The 20,608-nt window shown below is 40.4% G+C and overlaps 1 protein-coding gene across 8 annotated transcripts in view; it reads right to left on the bottom strand.

The window, feature by feature from the left end:
- The window catches only part of EBF1 (EBF transcription factor 1), a 387,980-nt gene that overhangs the window by 139,628 nt on the left and 227,744 nt on the right, over nucleotides 1-20,608 (bottom strand). For all 8 annotated transcript variants that reach the window (XM_036423506.2, XM_036423507.2, XM_036423508.2 and 5 more), the window contains exon 7: nucleotides 7,341-7,422. In XM_036423506.2, the coding sequence (XP_036279399.1) occupies nucleotides 7,341-7,422 (82 nt within the window). The remainder of the gene's footprint in view (nucleotides 1-7,340; nucleotides 7,423-20,608) is intronic.

Here is a 20,608-nt window from a genome sequence, read left to right as displayed (position 1 = left end):
TCTACATTTTTTTCAATACCAGCTGTACTTCACGTAGGAATTTATTTCCTCTAAGTGCAGAGCTACCACTCAACAAATCCAGCTCATAAGGATTCCTTCTCACTGATGCATATTTTCTGCCGAGCCCCAGCTGAAGGCTCATGCCAAGACACATATTTGCCCAATAAGCCTTAATGGTTTAATATATCAGGTTGAAAATCCACCATTTGTATTTACCATGTTCTGTGAATTAATCCTGGATTCAGAAACTATCATTAGAGCTGCTTTCAGTATAATTAATCAGCGTGGTGCATCTTGAAATTATTCCGTATGAGCAGAGTGATTGCAGCCCGGGCCCCTAGCATTCTGTTTGGTAAAGAATTTAATTGCAAAATGTGCTGTTTGTCAAAACAACATGAGGCAGGGGGTGGGGGACAAAAGAGAAAGAGAGAAAGAGAAGGAATGAGAATATTCTCATCTTTATTTAAGTGCCTTTCCAAACAGACCAAAAGTACAGAGGTTGGGCATGTATTTTAAGAATTCTTTAATGATACCCTATGACATATTGATTCAGAGCCTCTGTGGGTTTCTGAATAAATAACAAGGGTCCTCCACAACTTATAGAATTCATCCCGAAAAAAAAGACAGAGAGCTGCCTTTTAATGTCATCATTTTAAAGAGAACACACATGTTTTAGTGGGAATTTTGGATGCACAACCTGGTGGTTTCTTCTCATATTTTCTATCCTTCACTCTGAATGACTAAGAAGTGAAGGACGATTATTCATCCCCTCAGATAAACATGAGTTCCAGCTTGCTGTTCTCTTTGCTCTGGACAAATTATTCTTCTTCTGGCACTTCCCAGGACAATTCATTCTTATCCTTTAGCTCTGAGCATCAATGTTATCTCCCCACAAGCTTTCCCTGGCCACCTACTTTAAAGCAGATTCCCATCACTCACCCACACAGTTATTCTCTCTTGTAATATCCTGTTTAATTTTCTTTACAGCAATAATTACAATTTTTAATGATTTGCAATTATAAATTTGTACACATGTGGAAGCTGATGATAATTATTCAGTGTACATCCATTTTCTCTTTTCCTGAGCTGTACGACTAAGCATTTGCAGACCTCCCTTGCTTATTACATATGGCCATGGGACAGACTCCCAGCCAGGGAATGTGAGCAGATTTAACAAGGGTCATTTCTTAGCCTGGGCTTTTAGGAAGTCCATGTGCCCTCTCCATGCCCCCTGTAGCCTTCAGCTGGGTAGATGGAGACAACTAGACCCTACAGGTAAGTAGAGACACAAAACAAAAAAGGAGCCCAAGTCCTCATATCACTCCCTGGACAAGATCCACTCACCAACAAGAACACCTGCCTTATAAGTTATATGAACAAGAAGTAACATTTTTTTGTACATGAGCCATTATGTATTCTTTGATCTATTTGTTACAGCAGCTAGTATTACCCTAAGTAATAGACCCCGCCTAGAATACAAGTTTCATTAGAACAAACACTCTGCCTTTCATGTTCATCACAATATACTCACTACCTACTGCATCAATAAATACTACTAAGTGCATGCAGACATGAATGAATGAATGAATCCATCTTACATTTATATTCGTAGGTAGTCACGGGACTAACATTTATACATAGAAATAGATTTATAGCCTCTGGAAAAACTTTGTTGAGATGGATTTGGAAATGTACACTTTACTTCACAGCCTCCAGATATTATGGTGTCGACTGTGATGACAGCCTGTACCCAACTCTTGTTCCTCCCCTCTCCATCCTCATTCTGCCAGCCCCAACAAGAAAAGCTATTGATAAGGATTTAAATCTTAACCTTGACTTGTCTAGCTCCTGTCGTTAAAAACCAGCCCCGTGACATGGTTTGAACAAAGTCCTGTGACATTAGCATCTTTTTAGTGTCAAGATGAAGTAACAGGCTCATTTAGTCACAGTGAATTTCTCCCTGTCATAAGCTGTTGCCATTCCTAGCTTACCCCCTCCCTCTCCCCAATTCTCCACACCTACTAGAACTGAATGTAGCCTGTATCCACTGTTGTATCTAAGCAAGTTTGTTACCCTAACCACAGCCTGGAGATTTCAAAGGAAAACATCTATTGAGAGAAAAAAAAAAAAAAAGATTGCACCAGATTTTCTACAAGGTTTATTACATACTGCCTTAATGTATGAACATAGTTGAGCTTGGAGGAAAGTGATTAATTTCTTGAAAATGCTAGGGTCACACTAATTGACATGACCTGTGTAATTAAGCAGTCTCTGTTTACACACCAGAAGCTCTGCTGCTGTGTGGCTGAGTTTGCTTGACAGAATGTCTTTACATGTCAAGAGATCAACAACCTTTCTTATGTCCTCCTCGGTCACCTACACAGGCCCCTGATTGCTGTTCAGAGGAGACACGCGAGGCACAACTGTGTGAAGATCAGACTGGCCCGGCAAACAGACAAAATAGGTACAAGGAAAAAGAGCCCTCATGACAACTGGAAAGAGCCCACTGAATAGGCAGGAGAGCGCGTTTTCAATCAGATGTCTCCAGGTCTCGGATTTTCAATATAACTGGGAAAAGCCACAGGGAGATCTAAAGAGTACACCAGTTTTCTCATGCCAAAAAGACATTCTCTCACTCCCCCTTGGAGGCAACAGCAGCATGCTAGTAAAAATATTTGAAACCAGCTTCCCACTTAGTGTGCTATGAGAAAAATGATGGAAATTACAAGTCTTATTCATAGGAAGCATTTGACCACTGTCTCTTGTCACCTCTCTATCAGCCAGCATAGCTTCAGGGAAGACTAACCCTCCCTGCTCCTGGTTAACTTCTAAGATCTGGGAACTTCGGTAGATTTCTTAACAGAGTATCTGAGATGCACTTTTCACTGAGGGGCCGCTTTACTCAGGCTCCATCTAGGTAAGGGGTCTTTCTCACCCTAGAGAACTGGCCTAAAACTCTACTGCTACAGTGAAGCTCGGGCAGTCTTCTGAATAACAACTTCTTTTCCTAAAGTTTATACAATTACAAATTGACCAACACTGTAGCTCTGTTCAGAAACAAGGCCCAGGTTTCTCCCCTTCCACACAATTCTACCCTCTGCTTGGCAAACTTTGGTGCTGTTCCAATGTTCTTCATCCAGATGGTATCTTTAGGTTCTATTGGGGCAAATGCCTCTTTTGAAAACCCCTCCTTCGCTTTGCTGAGATTCCAGCACATATTTGTGGGTAGCCACTGTGGCTCTCAGATGTTGAGAGAACTCCTTATTGTCTCGTTTGGAACCTGTCAACAGATTCTGGACAAGTTCTTTATAGTTCCGCAACCTTAGATAACATCTGAGTCAGACTGCCTCAATACTTAGTAGATGTGTGGCTTCAGGCAACTTACCCTCTCTAAGCCTCTGTTTCTTCATCTGTAAAATCCATAATCCATATTTACACATTTCCAACAGGGATATTGTGAAGATAAAAAATGATAATTCATGTAAAATGCTTAGCATATTAGTCAAAACCGGTTTGGCTCAGTGGATAGAGCATCAGCCTGCAGACTGAAAGGTCCCAGGTTCGATTCCAGTCAAAGGCATGTACCTTGGTTGTGGGCACATCCCCTGTAGGGGGTGTGCATGAGGCAGCTGATGGATGTTTCTCTCTCATCAATGTTTCTAACTATCTCTCTCCCTTCCTCTCTGTAAAAAAATCAATTACATATATATATATATATATATTTTTTTTTTTTTTAAATGCTTAGCATAATATCTCTCACATCAGAACCCAATGAATGTTAGTTTTATCATCATCATAATTATGGTCCATGTCCATTAAGGTACACACAGGGACATGTATACACATGTATATGGAACACACTGATATAGACACAAATGTAAATAGCACTTAATGCAGTTAGGGACTAACTAAAACAGGGAATATAGGAAGAGAAGCCAGCATGGGCACTGGCACAAAGAAAAATAAATGAGGTGACCATTGAGTTTAAGACTCAAGAGTTGAAGGTCCTGGAAATATCCAGCAGGCAGCTGGTAGCTAGGTCTGAATTGGAATATCAGGTCTCAAGGAACCTGACTCAAGAATTCTCAGTGCCCAAAAAGTGATTAAGATGCTGGGGGTAGAGAAGATACTCAGAGATCCTATACAATGAAAAGAGTTCTGTATCTCAAAAGGAAATTTAGAGAACACCAAAATTCATAGGAGAGCAGATAAGAGCATATCTTAGGAGGAGCTGAGAATGAATGAATGTTGTTATGAATCTGAGGAAAAAGATGGATTCAAGAAGGATGGAGTGGCTTCCAGCATGAAATGATATAAAGAAACAAGACTGGAGAAAAAATGGAAAGGTTGAATAAGAGATACTTGAAGTTTTACTTGAATTATATTGAGGCAATTCATACATTCTGATTGCATAAATATGCATGCGCCTACATGCATAAGACTATGTGCTAATTGCATAAAATGATAATTTATGAAATGTGTAAGTGTAAGCAGATACAAAACTAAAGGAGTCAATTTAGAAGAAGAAGAAGAAGAAGAAGAAGAAGAAGAAGAAGAAGAAGAAGAAGAAGTCGTCATCAATATTCATTCTGTCATAGGCTCCCTCCATCCTCTGCCAGGAAGGAAGGAGTTAGTGATGGAACAAAGCAGGTTAAATCTGAGATGCAATAAGGAATTTGTCATTGCTGACAGAAAGAGATGCAGCTCTTCTTCAATTCAAACACTGACTCTGTGGTAGCCAAGGTAGCTGCCCCTATTGAGACAAATCTACCTACTTTAGGACCAGTTGGAGAATCATAGGAAAGAGCATTGTTGTGGTTCAGATAAAGCATTATGTATTTGAAGGATAGTATGACCTGTGTTGGGCAGCTCTCATGCCTAGACAAAGAGTGTGCTCTTTGAGATAAAACCACTGTTCCCGAGAAGAATCTGCCAGAAGTCATCAAGTATAGAACTGAACCAGTGATTATCAACCAGTGTCAATTTTGCACTCCAACTCCAACCAGGGGACATTTGACAAGGCCTGGAGACATCTTGGTTTGTCATGACTTGGGGGGAGGGGAGTATCTCTACTGGCATCTAGTGGTAGAGGCCAGTGACAACTGCAAACATACTACAAACACAGGACATATCATTCCCCTGACCCTACCCCTCACTCCCCACAAAGGATTAACCAGTCTAAAATGTGAATTGTGCCCAAGTTAGAGAAACCCTGTACTGAAATAATGACCCAGCTTTAGTTTATTGCAAGTATTTTCTCCAAAAGCTTACATTTTATTTCATCATTTATAATTACATATGCATGCAAAATGTTGTCTTTCCTTCATATGTTGTAAAATAAGTAGAATGGTCACTTTTACTCCATTTTACAGTTGAGGAAATGGAGGCTTTCCAGAAATCTAACTCATGTCTCCTCATCTCTGTAGGCTTTCTATTAAACAAAGAGTAATTCTTTTGTCTGTAAAACTTTCTCGACTCAACAATAACAGACTGAATTGGTTTCTCGTCTCACATAAGAGCTACATTCCTATAATTCAAGGCTTTCAGACATTTTACTAGTAGGACCTATAAGGGCAAACAAGTCCCCAGAAGTCTTACACAAATGCTCTTTCTTTAGGTTCCCAATGTCACCAAAGTCCATCTCTAGCTCTGCTTCTCTGAGAAATACAGCAAAGTAGATCCTGGTATTCAAAAGCCATTAGACATGTCTCTCAGATATAATTGTTTTGTGCCTGGAGATGCTTTGTTTCTGACCCAAGCTTGTTCAAATGAGATATAGGGCTTCTCTCAATGGCAAAGCAAACTACCAAACAGTTTATATTAAAATTCACCCTCATGTTTCAAGGCACTTAGCAATACACACTTAGTGGCGTCATATGTGTTGGTTTGCCCCTAAAGCTGACTCCAATGCAACCCAAAAAGTCCTGTGTGGGAATGAGAGTGCCCAAGTCTAGCAAAATGGGATCAGAATCTAGCCAGGAGAAACATTTTCTGGGAAACTAGAAATTTAAGGATTCTCCCCCATTCATCTCTGTTAAGTCAAAAGTTGGCAAGTCCAAAATGATTTTAGAAAAATGATTCAGATCTCAGGATAGAATGTCTTCTTTTTTTCACTGAATTCGTTCTTTCATGAGACCAATAAGTCTCACACCTTTAAAAAACAATCTTCTTGGAGATTAAGAGATCTTGACATTCAAAAATCAATGCTCAGAATCATCCCTTCCCTTTCTCCATCAGAGACTGTGCAGTTAAAAATTTTCAAGAGCTTCTCAAGATCATACATTTCAATCTACTTAAAGCTAATTATACCTAAGGGTATGATATAAGCACCATACAGACCTTATGGGCATACCTATATGGGTCATGACTTTGATGGGAAATTTAACAAAGGCCATGCAAATAAGTTAGCCATAAAATTAGACAAAGAGCAACACAGGGAGGAGGGGCACTAGTACTTTGCTACTCAAGTATGGCCATGGCATTGGCATCACTAGGGAGCTTGTTAAATTTGTAGAATTTCTGCACCCCCTCTCCCAAGACCTCAATTAGCATTTTAACAAGATCCCCAGGGGATTCTTGACTTTCCAGTTTGAGAAGCACTTACCTAGAACTTAACCACCTTTACTAAAACCCAACTCCTATTCTGTGTCTCAGAAGTTAACACATTTGTTCTCACGTTCTTTTTCTTTTAGAAAATGTATAATTATATGAGGTTATCATACCATTCATGCTTTTAAAGCTGGAAGGTCGGATGGGTGCTTCAGGACATTTACATGAGCCTTACAAGGACATTTCTGAAACAGAACTGTCACCCCTGTCAGTCTGGAAACACCCTGCTTCTTCAGGAGTCCATTTTTAATGATAATTGCTACTAACAATTTCCAAGGATAGAAGAACAAAGAGAGAGGAAGGAAGAAGGTAGTAAATTCTAAAAACAGAACAAAGCTCTTATGTACCAGTTTTCCAATTGTAAACTTATAGGCAAAGAATTCATTGTTTCTGTGTACTTCACTTAACCTGTAGTAGTTTAAACTGAGAGTATTCTGGAAGCCACCCTAGGCTCAACCTAGTGCATGCAGGTGGTGTGGTCCCAATTCTTCTTTAATAAAAACAACAACTCCTAGACAGCAGAGACCTGAGGGACTAGGAACCTCACCTGCTCTCCACTCTGGGAAAACAACTGTACTCTCTACTCTCTATCTTCTGCCTAAGTCAGTCAGTCAGTGTCAGTCTCTCTCTCTCTCTCTCTCTCTCTCTCTCTCTCTCTCTCTCTCTCTCTCTGTATCCTCTCCTGATATTCATGTCATTGTTGAGATTTAAGAAAGACAAGAGACACCCACCTGGAATCTCCGCATGTCACGTGGGTTTCCGGCATTCTTTAGGCAATTTTGGTTGCATTTGAGGAAAAATTTCAAGAAGAACCTGTGAAGAAAGAAATGATCATGGTTAGCATTTCAGTCCTGACACCGAAAGAAAGAAAAAAAAAGTAGTACATCGCTTCTGGGCGGTGTATTCTAGGCCAGTTTTCTGAAATATTCAGAATGGTGTTAGAACCAGTATTTCTTTGAAAGCTTTAGCCTTTGCTTTGCATCGAGCTGGAATGGACAGCTCTCAGTCCTGCCAGCAGCTCTCTTAGCGGCAAAGGGATTAAGCCCCCAAGGAAGGATTCTCACTCAGGCAGAGAGAAAGTCTTCACCACCATTTAGGGTAGGTTCCCATTGACTATAATGGCCTGAGAATTGCTCACGGTCCCTAATAACATGTAAGTCAAAACCTGTAAAGTCACAGATTATGAGCCAGCAAAATACATGCTGAATGACCACAAGGAAAAAGTCGACACTTTTTAACTTAGCAGCTCCAAATAAAATACCCTAGTTCAGTAGTACCCATGAGAAGCAGGTGAGAGTCACATACTAACTAAAGTCCTTTGGCTTCTCAAACATTTCCTAGAGGTGAGGCCCAGGGGCTTAGAGTGACCAAAGGTCCCACCTTGCCAGGAACAATCCCAGTTGTCGCCTGCTGTATTAATATATTAATAGTGCCCACTTTAACTTGCAAAAGTATTCTGTTATGGATGATAAGTTCGATGGGCACCCTGTAGCTTTCTGAGTTATTTCTTATGTTGCAGTGGTTTGTTTGTCCATCAGGTAAAGGAAGCAGATATCAAAGGCAGCCTTCTAAAGCATTCATGCTGGCCACCTGCATATTCCTTCCATACCTGCCCAGGTTTGGGGAAAGAACAATTTTAAAAGTCACCTTAATATCTTCATTCCCTTTCACTTAGGCCTGTGGATTTGAGACTCAAATAATTTCCCAAAATATCAGAATGCATTAAAATGCTAGTCAGTGAAATTCTTATAAGTATAGAGGGCAGGCTGATAGGGAGGAGAAGGGAGGTTGGGGAAGTGGAAGGATTGAGCAAAAAAGTAAAAAGATAGAAAGAACTCATTGACATGGACAACAATGTGCTGATTGGGGGTGGGGGGGTAGGTAGAAGAGGGTACAGGAAGGAGAGAAGGTGATGAAAAAAATTAAATGAAATGAAAAAAAAAATTTTAAAGAAATTTTCCCTTCTTCATCTTTCCCCCACTTAAAGTCTACAATGGTGTAAAATTCCCACCGTAGTACACATTCTTCATGAAAGAGTAGAACTCAAATTTGGATGGAGCCTGTGTTCTTAACCATTATGCTATAGTAGTTTTAGTAATAACAGAAGTAGTACAGTACTGATATGAACACTAACTGTATTATCAACAGCAATTGTACTAATAAGAGTACATATGAGTAATTGTACAAGCAAGAGACATTATTAGTATTATTATCTCTACACTGGCAACGTAAATATTGTAGTAGCGGGCACTGCCATTCTCTCCCCTCCCTCGTTCCCCAGGGTAGATAATATTTGCCGCCTGTGTGTGTAAGCCATTTGAGCCCAGAGCTGACAGCCAGATTCAGGTTATGTTAGAAGGAGCTGTCAGCACACCCTCTGGCTTCTTCAAGTCAGACAACTGCTAGCCACCGTGAGGGGGTCCATCTGGTGCCAAAATGGGCTCTGAAAGACAGGCAAACAGGATGCAGCTCTGCCAGAGAGAAACAGAATTAAGGGAGTGGGGATCTGCCTCCAGGATGAGCAGGAGCAAGGCGCCTGTCAGCAGCCCGTTGTTAGCACAAAAGCTATGCGGGGCACATACCGGATCCCCGGTACCCTAAGCTGCCCTGTCACTCGGCATGCTGGCAGAAGCTCGACAGAGGATCACTTGCTGAAATTGCCCATCTGTCGTGGGGGAGAGACAGCGTCAACTAGTGCCTGGAGCCCAGCTCAAGCCCTTATGTGGCAAAGGCGCTCTGAAAGGCCGATTCTTCTGGGGAGAGCCAGCTCTACCCCAGGGGGAGCCTCAGAAATTCTTTCAAAGTTTTCCCCTAAGTAGATGCCAAGTGTTTGACCCTTCTGATCACGATTCCTTAAAGGAACCAAGAGGAGCTAGAAGCAGGAGTTAAAAATATCCCGCACCAAGAGACAGAGTTAGACGGGGCACACAAATTCGGGGTAGTTTTTTATCGGGCTGCTTTTAAGGCATTTGTAAAGCCGGGGAGACACGTCTGTCGGCCCGAGGGGAAGGTCTCAGATTCCGAGGGGGCTTTTCACAAAGTGGAGGTTATTGTAACTGAAAACCTCACTTTTGTCTGACGAATTACCCCCGTTTGTGTGGCAGGTGTGTTTGATAAAGTGTGTCCAGAGAAAGAGTGTGGCTGTCTTGCCCCAGCCGTGGGAAACGGACCTGCAGCAGGACAAAGCCTTTATTGACCCTGTACAGTCCCAAAGAGTCCCATAAACTCCGAGAAATAGCCTAGCCAGGACCCACCTCCAGTCTTTTGGAGGTGGGAGGAAGAGTGGTAAGAAACCTGACACTTTATCATTAATTTTCAATATGAATAACGTCATCTTGTGTTCCTACGTGTATTATACTATTCAAAGCACGTGTATCCCTGTTATCTCATTGAACCCTTACAGAAGTCATAGATTAGGAGTGCCAGAAATTATCAATCCATTGAAAAGGCAAGAAAACTAAGACAATAGAATTAAGATATATACTTACCACAGCCAAAACTAAACTATTACATAGCATTACTAAAAAGGACTCATTACAATATGTGTGTTTTTCATGAATTACAGGACTTAACAAGTGACCTTAACCATTACTTAGTCTAATTTCCTCATTGTGCATATGAAAAAATTGAGAGCAGGAGATGTGGTAACAGGTACACAGTTTTATTAGTTATAAGAGTTAGTACTAGCATCCTGCACTACTAGTTGTTTGGGTTTTCCAATATAATGTTAGCTTTTCAAAATAAACCCAGTAAGAGCTCTATCCTTTGACATTGAGCTTTTTTAGTCTACTACCTCAATTAGGAAAGTGACGGTCATAAAACCAAGTGTGGCATCGTATTAAAAATAGTGTTTAGGTTCATTGGTCAGGCAAATGTGAGACATCAGCCTGTCATTAAACATTAGCTGAATTGAACACAGAGGCTGCTAGAACAAAAGTGTTTATTCAATGATTAACTGATATCACATTTTATCAACCAATAGTTATTCAGTATATTAGGTAGCTTCCATGTGACTAGCATGGTACTGGACACCAGAGGCACCTACAAGTTTTCCCAAAAGGAAAATTCACCGAATTAGCCACAGGGATCTGACTCATCTATATAAGCATGTAAAATAACAAAAAGCCAATTCCATATAACCAGCACATGGCACAGGACTCAGAACCCAGTGGGTTTCCAGTAAATATCTGTGCAACCAAACAGAATCCAGGACCTCTACAATACAGACAGTAGTGGAGAATACTGCACAAGAGCTAGGGTTGGAGATAAGACAAGCCTGAGTAAATTTATTCCCTTGACCCTCACTCAGTGGCCTCATTAAAATGTGGAAATAACACTATCTCTCTCCCAGGACTACTGTATGGGTTTCATCATGATTCCAGCTTCACTGTTGAATTAATTGTGTGACTCTAGACAAGTTATTTTACCTTGATTTCCTCACCTGTAAAAGGGGGGAGTGGATAACAGACCCTACTTTAGAGGGTTATTGATAATTAAATGAGCATCATATGTGGAGTCTTTAAATAGCAACAAGCATAGAAAGAGTAATAATTATTTTCATCATTTATCCCTGTGAACTGGTCATTGCCTAGCACTCAGAGATGTGGAGATTTTCAGATACAAGAAAATACTCTCCTCTCTTTGAATGTGAGAGTTAAGCATAAGTTCATTGAATGACCTACAAAAAGGAAAGAGGAAGCAGAAACCAAGGAGAGACGGTATGACTCCAACAGCTTGATGCAATGGCCAAGACACACATAAAGAAGAGAGGTAGCCGCTTAAATCATGGAGGACTCCAGCTAGTCACAACTGAAGGGCACACACAGTAAAACTGTCCATTAAGCAACAGCTTGTACATCATTAATTATTATGCAAAGCAGTGCAATACATCCAGGCTGAGCAGGTTGAGTTTTTACCTCTCCCACCCAAATTCTGAAAAACCACGTTTGGCTGTTTTCAGCTGCTCTCAGAATGGCCAGGCTGGAAAAGAACAGCATCAAGGCACACCTAAACCAAGACATAAAAATCCCTATTTGCAGTCTTAAGGCTCCCTTAAAGTTCTTCTGACTTATGCCTGCAGATGGTTATGTGGCAGACGATCCTTCCCAAAGATATTCAGGACACGGAGACTCACACTGGCCTGATGCTGGAAACAGCTGTGTGGAGACAACTGGGGGGTCCCTTCTGTGTGAAGCTCCAGCTGCTCCCACACAGACACTCACTGGAGAGTGAGAAGGAAATGCCTCATGATTCAAAGGGCCTCTTTCCATGAACTGCGTTATTATCTTTACTTTGACAATGAAGCACGGAGCCGTCTGCCTCCAAAGACCAAGTCCACTGCCCAGATATAACCGAGGAAGACTTTCCAGGAGTCCAGGAATCCTCCCAAATTGAAAATATTTAACCAGAAAGCAGCTATGTCTACCCAGACCACCCGAGCTGCCAGGGGCCAGTTCAGAAATACCAACAGTGCCTCAGGACAGCACTCCGTGGAGAGAGGTAAACAAGAGTCCCATGGCCACTGCCATGAAAAATAATAGGCCGCCCTTGAAAACAGGGAAGCTAAAACAGCTAGAAAGAGAAAACTCTATTTTCAATGTCAACACTGTTTTGGGTTCCCTGGTACACAGAAGTGGTAGAGTACAGTTCATCCATGTGAAAATATGGTACACAGAAGTCAGCCAAAACCCCACAGATGTCACAGGGGCAGGCTGTGTGCGGGCAAAGGTTGCTCACTGCCAGGCCCACTCTCCTTTTCTGATATTAAAATGCATTGCTGAGAGAGGACTTGCCTTGACTCAAAGTTATGCTTGAGAGGCAAGAAAGAAAGAAAGAGGAAAAATGAGATCTGGGAAGGGATTCTACATAGTTGAAGCAAATCCTCTTCTTCCCCCCCCCCCCCCCCCCCCCCCAGTGGAAAGTGGAATGACACCAAGTTGTGGCACTATCTTGGGGATCCTAAGGGGGAGCATGTGGCTACCCCTATTATTGGCCACTGACTTCAAGGAGTTTACCTTTTCCCCTGGCCAAGGTACCTAAGATCTTGGGCATTTTTGGAAAGTGTTCTCAGCCTGAAGGGGTGAACATGATCAACTTGAAAAGCATTCATTACCTTAGAGCTCAGAGTTTGCCCTTGATAAAAGAACATAATTAGAAGCAAGAACTTAAAAAAAAAAAAAAAAGTGTTGGGATAGCATAGCAACAGACCAAAGAATTTAAAAATAGTTTTCAGAAAAAAGGACCCACTGCAAATAGGTGTCCTCATGCTAGCGATCTGTCTAAAAGGCAGGAAAAGGCAGCAGGATCGTAAAAGGAGAGTGGAGAGGACAAATCAATTGTGGCCAAATGGGGAAAAATAAATTACAATTATTCTGAAATAAAAGGGAGAAGTCAGAGCAAGAATGCTGTAGTTTAACACTGTCTCCTGCAAGGTTTGATGGACGAGAAAGTCTGACTCATCCAAAGCAGTGTAGGCTTGTGTGTGGTAGAGAAGGCATTCATCTTCAGAGATACTCTTTGACAAATATTTCTCAAATGCCTAGTGCTTCTTGCCACAATGTATTAATGTACAAACAGTACCTGGACAGACATTTGGAATCGTCCTAATAGTTTGAATGAAGCAGGTAACACACCCAAGAGTTGGTCCATTTTTCTTAAGGTGGGGACAGACTGAGGACATATGTGTCTTAAACTGTTTCCATTCCAAGCAACATGATCTGCAAGGAACCACATGACACAGAGCTCCTGCTGACGTGGGGATAGGATTGAGACAGGCATCAGGCCTCAGAACTATCTTTATTCTTGTGTTATAGATAACAATGCTGAGAAGTTATGTAATTTGCCCAAAGTTTCCCATCTAGTAAGTGGTAGAACTGGGATTTGAATGAGGATGATTTGGCTCCAAAGCCTATATCCACTAAACTCATTCCTTTGTATGTTATGTGTTTTACTATGAGAGTATGGCCATTGTCATATCTGGCTCTACTCTTATCATCACGATCAAATTCATCCACAATTAGAGCTAAAGTTAGCATAACATTTTCTGGTATGGTCACCACAATATTTCCAATTATAAATTTTTAATGTGCTCCACTTTTTCTCATGACTATTACCTATTTCAAATACATTTTAACCAATAATGAGAGCCCAGTGGGTGAGTCTGGTCACAGAGCCAAAGCAAAGTTGGAGAATGACAGCCAAAGCAAACCCAACGTGATACGGGTCTCTTGGGAGGAGTCAATAAACAGCGTCTTAAGGATTCAGTTGTACTCTCTGTATTTACCAGTTACACACGTCAGTATCTTTTAACCCTTTCTTGCAGATGGGAAACCACAGGTTGAAAATGAAAGGCTGTTTAATACTCACATGTTTTAAGATTTTAAAACATATTCATTTAGAATCTGATGTGAGAATTTCACTTTCCCTCCTAAAGACTCAAAAGGTTTCAGTATTAATTTCCTCTGTGGAGGTGATAAATGCCAGAGAGAGATCAGAAAGTTCAAATCCACAGTAAGTGAAACATGTGGGGTTTTCTGGACACTCACCTCACTATTTTTTTCCAAGACTTTATGAAGTATAAACACTCAGTGTCATTCATTTACTCAAGTTAATAATATTCCCAGAGAACCTAACATGTCATTAATTCTTTTCCCCTTACCTCCAATTGTACTACTAGCATTGTGAGTTAGGTTCAAATTTTTCTCCGAAAGGAAAGGAGAAGAAAAGCACTTAAAATCAAAATTTCAAGAAAACTCTAACTCTGGGGATGATAGAGTTTTTGAATAATTGCCAAGAAAGGTTGAATACTTCAAAAGTAATAATCTACCCTGACCGGTTTGGCTCAGTGGATGGAGCGTCGGCCTGCAGACTGAAAGTTCCCTGGTTCAATCCCGGTCAAGGGCATGTACCTTGGTTGCAGGCACATCCCCAGTGGGAGGTGTGCAGGAGGTAGCTGATGGATGTTTCTTTCTCAACTATGTTTCTAACTCTCTATCCCTTTCCCTTTCTCTCTGTAAAAAATCAATAAAATATATATATTTTTAAAAGTAATAACCTGTTGTGGGTATTCTGTCAGGATCTGGATTGGGAATGTCAAGATTATTTCTTTCTGGGCACAATGGTCCCCTATTCTTCACCTTTCAGCATTTTTTGCTTCAGTCACATCAAGTTACATCCTATGCCCTGAGCATGAAGATTCCTTCCTGCCTTCACTATAGGCTGCATTCCTGGGTCCCACACCATCTCAAAACTTCCCATATCCCTCCTGAGCCATCAAGGTGGAGCATAAACGCATATGCCCATGAAACCTTCCCATGAAAACTTCCTCCTCTGCTCTGTTACATCTCTTGTTGTACTGGTCTTTACATCCTGCATTCCAGTTAGCTGAGTAATCGTTTGCATCCCCCATGACACTACAGACATGCTTAAAGGACCTTTCTATTCCCACAGCATCTAGTATGACTGTATATGAAAAACAGTAAAAAAAAAAATCTGACTTAAACTGACTGTAAATATTAAGAGTAGTTAACTCTGATAGCAAAAAAAAAAAGTTGTTTCCATATTTTTTATTTTCTGAATTTTCTCTAAATAGGCATTACTTTAAGAAAAAAAAAAACCCCACAACTTTATTATTATAAAAATCTAAGTATCATTCAGCATAATACCTAGAGAATGCTACCCCCATTTTACAATGAATAAATAATGACAGGTGTCTTTGCCCAAGTCTTCATGCTTTAAGATTTGTTAGTTAATTTAAAGAACAGTTAAGAGTTATCCATCTCACACTCTGTAAAATGTAGATCATTTATTAGTTTCCCATACGCATAATTCATAAAAGTATATCAATTGGGCAGATTCCACATCATTTGTGTCCCCAGTTTCCTACTTAAAAATTCCTCAAATTTAAAATATTATGTGTAGGTTAAACTTGCCATTGTTTTTAAAATATTTAAGTATAACTCAAAGGGACAAAAGGCAATGTAACAAGTAGTGTGAAATGGATGTCATCTCTCGAAAATTTTATAGACCCTTCTGATGACTTTGTTGAGACCCAGTGCTGAAAATACTTGATGGTTTGCCATTTCTTGGTTCAGCTTATTTCCTTAAGTCATCCATTTCATCCTTCAGTCCATTGTTCATTCAATAAGTATTTTCTAAGCCCTAACAACACACTAAGTACAGAGAGACAACTTCCTCCCTGTCCTTATAGAAGTTCATCAAAATATAGTTCCCAGGCCCCCTGCATCAGATTTGTCTGGAAACTTGTCCTGCTGGAAGAAGGTTAGGAGGTGAGGTATGCAAACATGTTTGATGTAGACTAAATCTTAAGAATGAATATTTAATTTTTTTAAAAATCATCAGTCATGTCAATACCATCTGATAAATGCAATGATAATCTTTTGTACCAGAATAGTGAAGTTCAGAGAAGGGGAGGCCATCTAATCATGAGACTTGGTGTAAAAACACATGTCAAATCACCTCTGTAAAGTTAAATTCCCTCACTCATCCCACCTCATCCCCAGCATGAGACACAGAGAAAGAAAGGAGTTTCCTGGTTGTCAAAGAAAGCTATTTGAAAATTTTTTTGCTTCAAGAAAAAGAAACAAACCCATTTTTCTACCAAAAAAGAAAGAAAGGAAAAGCATCAGTAGAAAATACTGTTCAAAGAAAAGCAAGGCATCTTGCTAAGGATGAAAATTATTTTGGAAGCTGCTTAAATCATCACAGCCCTTTAAAAAAAATCTCTTTGCATTTGTCTGTTCACCTTCTTGGACACATCCTCCCTGGTCCCATTCTCAGCATCACCATGTGTTGCCTCCCATCCTCCGGGCTAACGCACCACTGGGGATAATGAATTTGAGCAATGGCTTTCATCAAGAAAAACCACTGTGTTCCAACACCCCACCCAAGCAGAGTTCAGACAAAAACAAGTGACTCCTTAATTTGGATTTAAAGCTCAGGATCTGCCTCCAAATAAAAATGACCAGTGAGCCTCATGCCCACAGAGCAATGATAATAATCTCATGAGCTCCAAATTATTCCAGTTTATATTATGGGTGATCCAATAAGTCTGTGTGTTCTAGTCCATAAAAATACAAGAATAAATTTATCATTTTAAAATCATAATGCAAAATAGAGTCTGACACTTTATTAAGCATTATTTCTTATGATATCATAAGGAGGCTGATGGAAAATGAAACTAAAGCAATATTGTTGACCAACAATGACATAATTTAGCCTTTCTGAGGTGCTTTGTAGCTTCCACATCATATCCCTTTGCCCTTTCCTGCTCCCCACTTCACATCACTCTTAAACAGCTCCAGTTTAAAAGCAGAAATGTGGGAAACAAAACTCCAAAGAGGCTTTTATCTCTTATCTCGACAACTGATTAATAAAACAAAGAATGCTAGAATGGGGTGAGACTTTAGAATTTATCTAGTCTAGATAATCTTATCCTAAAGTCCATGAATGGCCTATGTGGCCTTCTTGAAGATCTCAACATTGCACCCAAATTTTTGCACACATTTTTTTTCCTGTTGAATGAGTCCACCCACAGTTTTCACAAGATTATGGAAGGAATCTGTGAGTTAACTGCCCAGAACCCATTTCCCCCACTTTGTAACAGACCTCCACTGTCCTTTTGGAGAACTTCCTGGCTCCCACCCAAGAGTCCTAGCATTTCAGTGGCATGAACTCATTCTATACTTGGGCAAGACAGCACCTGTGATCCAGGCCAGCCTGCTTTAGAGATAGGTATATGACCCAAAGCAATCCAACCAGGCCCAAACCAAGCTAGCTGTGGGTTTTTTATTTGAGTGATTAAAACCAGACATGGATTTTGTTCTACTAGAGTTGAACCTGGAAAAATGTGAGGATGAGTTTCCTGAAAAATTCTACTTTTAGAGATGAATCTTAAGAGAATATAATCCACTAGAATTCCACCTAACAGAGATCACATGGCAAGGAAACTGTGATAGGTGAGGAAGAGAGAAGGTACAGGGAGCTCAAGTCACACAATGCCCTCCAAGAAAGGTGGAATCAAGTGGAGATGGAGATGTGGGCAGAATGATGAAGCTGAGAAGGTGGCAAAACAGAGAATCCTAAAATAGGATGTGTGTAAAAGAGAAAATATTCTATTCTATTGAGCTCTGCTAACTTGTAGATTATAAGACTTCAACATCCTATGGCCTCCTCTCAAGTCACCATCATTAATAAATAAGTAGGTAGGTAGGTAGGTAGGTAGGTAGGTAAGTAGGTAGGTAGGTAAGTAGGTAGGTAGGTAGGTTAGGTAGGTATATGATAGGTAGGTAGGTAGATAGATGGATGGATAGATAGATAGATAGATAGATAGATAGATAGATAGATAGATAGCTTCAATGGGTGAATGAGGCTGCATGTAAAACCAATGACAGTACTAGAGATTGTATAATCTGAAGAATGAATGTCTATTTCCCTCACACAAGTTCCTACTCATTCACAATGACATACTTTTATAAGAATCAATAGCCTGAAAAATCTGCAATTTGAGACTTTATGAAAGAAGACACCACTATCAACCCACTACAAGCAAGTTTTATCCCTTCTTACATTTAATGGGAGGATACCTGAATCAGGACAGGCCTCCCTGACATTGGAATCCCTCACATTTTCACTTAGAAAGCCCCCACTTCACTCAGCATGTGCCAGGCACTGGGCATTTATAGGAATCATTCCAATGAATCTTTATATACCTTATTAGTTAGGCCCTATTATATCCCTATTTCTCAGATGAGTATACTGAGGCCAAAAAGGTTAGTAAAAGAGCTGAGCCCCAGGTCCCATACACACCATAAGTAGCAGAACCAAGACCTGGGGCGATTATATAATTCATAACAGAGAGAAAGATTATAGTGTAGGGCTCACTGCCTAACCTTGGATCAAGTTAAAAGTGCAACTATACGAAAATAGCAGGCTTCTGTTACACACTGGGATAAATTTCCTTGGGTGAAAAATAAGTATTCACACTTGCGCTAGGTTCTATTAGCAATAATTCATCACTAAATCAATTTTAAAAAGTAACAGGCTATGATTTGCTTGAAACTATGATTTGCTTTAAAATAATCTATTTTTAACCTTTTTGTTCAATTGATATTCTAATAAAACTCTTGAAAAATGGTTCAGGGGTGGGTAGAATCACCCCCATTGGATGAATGGCTCAACTGAAGTTCAAAACAGCTCTCAAGGAAACTAGGTTTTTATGCTACTGGGGATGCAACAATCAACATGCATTCATGCCTACTTTAATTTGTTAAAAAATGTCTCCTTCTGTCCAAAAACACGCCTTCTCTTCATTACCTGAACCAAGCCTACTCCTTACTTCCACCCTCTGCCTGACTTTATGCTGCATCCACAATAAACCACTTCTCCTGGCATACCTCCTCTTTCCCTCTTCTGTCCCTTCTCACCTGAACAACTAATCATTAATCAAAGACAAGTTCAAATATCACCTGTACGAGGGCACTGCCCTGCTCTCCCAAAGTAATGTCCCTAAATTCTCTCCTCTGTGCTCCCACCATAATTAGAATGCTGTAAAACATCCAGTTTCATTTCTCTGTTGCCCTCACCCAAGTTCCCATTCATTCACAATGACATAACTTTATAAGATTAAAGTTTCAAATACTGAAATGTCACCAGCATTCTGAGGGTAATCTTTTTGATGCTGTTAATCGTTGTACTAGAATCCTGCACTGGGCTATTTATACTCTGAATTGCTCACATTTCTTCCCTTAGGAACTAAACATAAAAGCAAGCATAAGTGCTTCCGTGCCTCAAGTGAGACAGTCCATTCACCAACAGTCTCCTGATGGTGTTGGGTAGCAGTTTTCTATGCTAAACACACTGAGAGTGGGAGAAAAAAAAAACCCACTTAACTCTGATTTCTTGCTTTTTGCTAGAAAGCGTTATAAGCTGTATCTTGGTCTCACCTAGTAGAAGGGTCAGTGTTTTAGCTGAGATTGTGACAAGCCTCTCCAGAATTAGAGTACTTTATTATCACATTAGTACTGAGAAAGGCATATAATTAACAGAATTTATCCTCATTCACTCTGTAAAAGCACTAATATTCAATCTCTCAGCCTGTTTAATTACTCTCCTTAACACAACTTTTTTTTCCCCCCAAGTTGACCCTTCCTGGGCTTATCTACAGAAATGTGTTAAAATTTCTTCTCCCTCCACTCCATTTAAATTGCTAGACTTTACTCATTTGAATAAGCATAAAAGGCAAATCAACTGGGGTCTGTCATAGCTCACACAATGCCTTTGAATTAGCGGGCGTAATGGTGTCATACTTTTTGTGGAGATCCCTTGTTCAGTGTAAGTGATGACAGTCACCAGAATAACTATTAACTGTAACACGACACTGGCATTACACTTGGTGTCAGCTAGTGGTAAACTAGCATTAGTTCAGGTGCCTCAGCAATTCAGAAGCCGAGACACCTCGATCTTTAAAGAAACAGCAAGCCCACTGGACACATGCTACCTTCTCAGGTAATGCTTCTTCAAACCCATTTGCTCAAGAGAATGGGAGGAGCATGCCCAATGCACATACACGCCTCTCAAAACCAAGTCACCATCAGATAACAAAGTCATCATTAAGTAGCCAATCTGGAAGGCACTCAGCTTGCTCTTTCTCCTGATTATTTTTCTTTCAGACATCATGACAGTAATGTAAAGAAACCCAGGCTTAAATGACAACCATTTAGTAGAGGCAACATTTCGGCTTCCCTTTTTCTGAAACACAGATTTTAAAAAGTGTGCCTCCGTTTTTCATGTCCAGATGGTCCACAGCCTGGTCCAGAAGATGGGGCCTCAGAGGAAAGGAGAGGATCTTTGGCTTAAATGGAGCATTTGTAGTAGTTTTTTCATTGTGAGTGGAAGGTAAACTCTTCCTGATGAGATCAGAGGTGAGGCTTGTGCGTGACATGAGATGATGGATCAAATAGGCAGTTGTCCTGGCCCCTTA

This window comes from Pipistrellus kuhlii, unplaced genomic scaffold (genome assembly GCF_014108245.1).
Source record: "Pipistrellus kuhlii isolate mPipKuh1 unplaced genomic scaffold, mPipKuh1.p scaffold_m20_p_8, whole genome shotgun sequence".
NCBI lineage: Eukaryota > Metazoa > Chordata > Mammalia > Chiroptera > Vespertilionidae > Pipistrellus > Pipistrellus kuhlii.
Note: the sequence above shows the minus strand (reverse complement) of the source record. Positions and strands in the feature narration are given on the sequence as shown.